A 4,697-nucleotide genomic window follows, 5' to 3' on the forward strand; every position below is an offset into this window, starting at 1 on the left:
AATCTTTCACTTTTCATACCCATTTCACACATATTTGCGTTTACCAAGGAGGGTCGGCGTTTTCCAGGGGGGTCCATGGTAACTTTTTTCTTGTTTTAGTATATACATTTTTTAACCTGGTAAATTCCAGGGGGGGTCCTGACCCCCCCGACCCCCCCTCTAGATCCGCGCATGAACTTTTCTTGTGCGTTAGGAATTTTGTCTAGTGTAGATATTAAGTTAAGTTTTTTCAGTTCTTAGATGGGCTCCCCTTTTTGCAAGATACATCATAATCTCTTTTCTATGCTTTTCAAAGGCATATTCCCAGGGACCATCACCTGCAAAGTCCGCTTTATTAACATCTGCTCCATTTCGAACCAAATGTTCAACTATTTCAAAATTTCCATTTCTCGATGCAATGTGAAGAGGGGTTCGTCCACAACTATCAGTTGCATTTATATTAGCATGCTCTTTGACTAGAAGTTTCACAATATCGTAGAGATTCTTATCAGCTGCATAATGCAAAGGTGTCATTTTGTTAGGTTCGTCAGCTGTGTTGACCTCTACTTTCTTGTGAAGTAAGATTCTGACTATCCTTTCCTCGTTACTTTCTACAGCATAGCACAATAAACTTCTCCTTTTGTCATCCATCTTGTTCAAATCAGCTTTGCTTCTTGCTAAAACATCAAAGGCTTCAGTGTTTTTCATTGTTATTGCTAAAAATAAAGGAGATTGAATTCGTTGATTTCCAGGTATGTCGACTCTAGCACCCCTTCTCAGTAAATATTCTAATATTTCACTGTTTTGGAAATTCTCAATAGCCACATGTAATGGTGTCTTGTTGTCATCATCACAAGAATTCACATCTGCTCCATATTTCACCAGGTGATCAACCATTTCCAAGTTATTCTTTTCTATAGCCACGTGTAAAGGTGTTTTATGGTTTTCATCTCCTTTGTTTACCAAGGACTGGCTTCCTTTTTCGATTAAATATTTTACAAGTTCAAGTGAGTTGTGTTCTGCTGCCAAATACAAGGGTGTTCTCTCCTGACTATCAAACACATTTACATCTGCTCCTAGTTTCACAAGTCTTTTTGTTGTTTCAAAGTAACATTTGTCAACAGCTACAAAAAGAGGAGTTCTTCCATCAACATCACTGTGGTTTAAATCCATGGATTTTTGGTTTAATTTTTGCATCAACAGTCCAATAACATCAATATGTCCATTTTCTAAAGCATTAATCAAAGGAGATTTTTCGTTGTTATCAAATTTATTCAATTTTGCACCTCCTTTTAAAAGCATTTCTGTTATATCTTTGAATCCAAAAGTAGAGGCCGTATTCAATGGAGTAACGTCGTTCTCATCAACACAATCAACCTTTGCTTTCTTATCTAAAAGTATTTTGACAAAGTTTTCGTCACCTTTCATTGTGGCCAAATGTAAAGGGTGTCTGTTTCTAATGTCATGGGTATTGACATCCAATCCCTCAATTTTCAGTAACGTTTCAGCGATATCGGTATAATTTTTTTCCATAGCTACCAGCAGAGCAGATCTATTCTTATGGTCACATTCATTTACAAGGACTTTTTTTTCTACTAAAACATTGACCAAGTCTAAATTTTCCTTAGCAATGGCAACATGCAATGGTAAAATAGTAGCTTGCTCATTGAAGAACAATGCCTTTGATTTTGAGAAGCGTACATTTGTCAGGTCTTCTGTTTTAAGATGTTCTAGAACTATTTTTAAAATGTCAACACTTCTGAAGCAAGCAAGCAAAATGCAACGATTAACGTCTGCTTGGTTGCTGTTTTGTTTTATAGCAAGTCTCAGTATTTGGTCAATAGCTTCATATCTGCCATAAGAAATAGTCCAGTATACAAAATGCGTTGAAAGTACTGTAAAACCATTGGAACATGGGTCTGATTGTCCAGTAAACAGAAGTTCAAAACGTAGCAATTCTGTTTCATTCCAAATATAAGCACACTGCTCATTCGTTTTGTTGGAATTTTCATTTACAACTGAATTACGTCTGCCATTAAATATTGGGTACCTTTTACTGCAATACAAAATGTCTGTCATTCTATCCTGTGAAAGTACATCTATGAAAACATTGATAAACTCATCATTCTTCCAATAAGGCACCTTGATAACGTTTGACATGGAACACATGTCATCTGATGTTAAATATTCATGCAAACGTTTGCTGAGCGTTTGAAACTGTTCTGTGTCAGGTAGTCTCCAACATTCATCATCACTGGCACTAAATGGACAGACATGACTACAGATTACCTTATTGCCAGCACATTTAAGAAATAATTGTGGATCCTTTTTCAACAAATGGCAAATGAATGCATCTAAAATGCACTCTTGTTCGCAAAAACACACAGTATTATCTCCAATTCTTTTGCGTCTCAAGTATTTAGATTTTTTAATTGCTGATTTTATTCCTTCACTAAAAGTTTTTTCTGGAATATTGATTTCAAGGACTTGAGATATATTTTTTTGTGCATTTAGTAAAGACTTTTTCAAAATTAAATTTTCTTGCCGTGCTAACAAAATCAAAGTGTAGAAATCATACACATGATTTTGACTTTCACTGAAGTAGGCCCCAATATGATTACAAAGTCTCGGTAAGTATTCATTCTCACCGTCATCATCATTCTGTGTTAGACCAGACTGAACGTTTACTGCCTCATTAATTTCTTTTAGTAATCCTGGTGATTTTCCAAGGTAAGTTTTGGTCATGTAAATTACATTCTTCAAAACATCAATGGGAAACGCGATAATTTCTTCAAATATATTAGATCTGCAAGTCATGATCACCTTTGTTTTCCCTTCCAATTGGCAAAAATTGTTTTTGTGCAGAAGAAAGTACACAAGATTCAAAATATTTACACTAGTTTTTCCAAATGGATGATCAAAGATAATTAATCTTTGCACAGAGTTTGGCAACTTGTCCTCAATCAACAGTTCCTCCATATTGGAAATCTGGCATATATTCCATTCATTTTCCACTTCCTTCATTTTTAATGCAATGTGCCGCGCTGTGAATGTTTTCCCAACTCCTGGTGGACCAACAAGGGTAACAGCATTAGTTTTGTGTAACAATTGTATTATTCTTGTACAAAATCCCTCTTCAGGTTCCTCATAAATGCAGTCATCATTTTTCCACTCTTCTGTGTTGTAAAAATCTAAAAGAGTGGGAACAATATTTACATCAAATCACTTAAATAATATTGATACGTTTCTTGTGTATGGTTCAACGCGTTAAAATATTTAACGAGGCCGACTCTAATTATATCTGTCCTAGGGATTCTGATAATCTTTTGACATTTAATTTTTACTGTTATATTTATTGTTTGAAGATTAAAAACTCGAATGTTTACCACCCTGATGATTTCTTAGGGGACCATCTCAAAAGTTGTCAAATTTTACAATTGGACCCTATGGGAATTTGTTGGAAAAGTGCCAATTTATCACATTTTTCCCATATTTTTTTTTTTTTTTGTATTTCTGCCCTAGAGATTTCTTTTTCATTTAAGTAGATGAAAGTTATTGTTAAAAGTCATTAAATTGTGAAATTTCAGAAAAATTCACATCTACTTTGGTCTAGGAATTAATTACTAAGTTTATTTTTTCAAGCCCAGTACCTCTAAAATTGCCATATAACGGTATAACTACATATCAGTGCACTGAGTGCAGATGAATTATCGGCACATACGATAAAAAAATTAGCAATGTTTAAATTGCTAGTATGTTTCTTTAGAGGTTCTGTCATCAGTTTTAGTATAATAATCCATGGACGTCTTGAACATACAAGCGAGTCATGCATCATTCTTCAGCGTCATGCATTGCTTATAAAAATCCGAAAATGGTGGCGTCGTTAGAGCCATTTCAGTGTTTTTTCCCCAATTCTTGTCGTAAAATCACATTTTCAGACCAGTAGGGGTTACAGATATTAATTTTGTATTAAAATCAAAATATTTGGCAAAGGTGTACTGCCGCACAAATGACTGCATGAAATTTAAAAGCTGTGCAAAGTCTTCGGCACTCCAATTAGACTCGGCCTTGTTAAATACTAGATACATTATCTATAGAACATGCATTTCAAGCTTTCATCCACACCGCACTTGTATCCACAGCAAAATCAAGAAAGTAATCAAAAATCATAGAAAATGTTATTAAGCGCTAAACAAAATAAGAGTTGACAGGAAAATGTTGAAAGAAGTATTTAAAACTTCTTTCATATAAAATTAATATTTCGGCTGCCTTTAGTACAGTCGTTGCCTTTTATAACAAAACATGTACGTAATGTTGGAGCCCATGGCACATCTATCTAACAGTTGAATGAAGTTTTATCCCTTACACTATCAAGTTCATTTGCTCTATCTTCTGATATAATATATAGAATATTGCTCTCACTAGTTTTAATTATCTGTGAAAGAATTGCACAAGGTACATTTTAGGTAATTCAAAGAGATAAATAAAAGGAAACGTCGGGTCTAGAATAGTTTTTTGATATTTCATTCTTTAAATGATCATTAATGAATTTTACCTGAAATCGCCATTTGTTTTTACTTAATTATAAAGTAATAAGACACCAAAGTTATATGTAAACTGACTGCTGGAGGCTGCCATGTTGGGAGATAAAGTTATCTCGCTTGCTAAATATTTCCCACAATCCTCACTTTTATGACGTATTTGGGACACATTGGTTC

General features: G+C 34.4%; 1 protein-coding gene across 1 annotated transcript; it reads right to left on the reverse strand.

Moving 5' to 3' along the window:
• Positions 1–212: 212 nt before the first annotated feature.
• On the reverse strand, positions 213–3,187 carry LOC134268823 (ankyrin repeat domain-containing protein 50-like). Its single transcript, XM_062751069.1, has one exon. The coding sequence runs from the start codon at positions 3,001–3,003 to the stop codon at positions 220–222; it is 2,784 nt and encodes a 927-aa protein (XP_062607053.1). The 5' UTR covers positions 3,004–3,187; the 3' UTR covers positions 213–219.
• Positions 3,188–4,697: the final 1,510 nt, after the last annotated feature.

This window comes from Saccostrea cucullata, unplaced genomic scaffold, assembly GCF_032062105.1.
Source record: "Saccostrea cucullata isolate Sc308-1 unplaced genomic scaffold, CSIRO_AGI_Scuc_v1 ctg14236, whole genome shotgun sequence".
Lineage (NCBI taxonomy): Eukaryota > Metazoa > Mollusca > Bivalvia > Ostreida > Ostreidae > Saccostrea > Saccostrea cuccullata.

Coding starts and splice junctions, on each gene's coding strand:
- LOC134268823 (XM_062751069.1), bottom strand. CDS start 3,003: ATGAAGGAAGTGGAAAATGAATGGAATATATGCCAGATTTCCAATATG.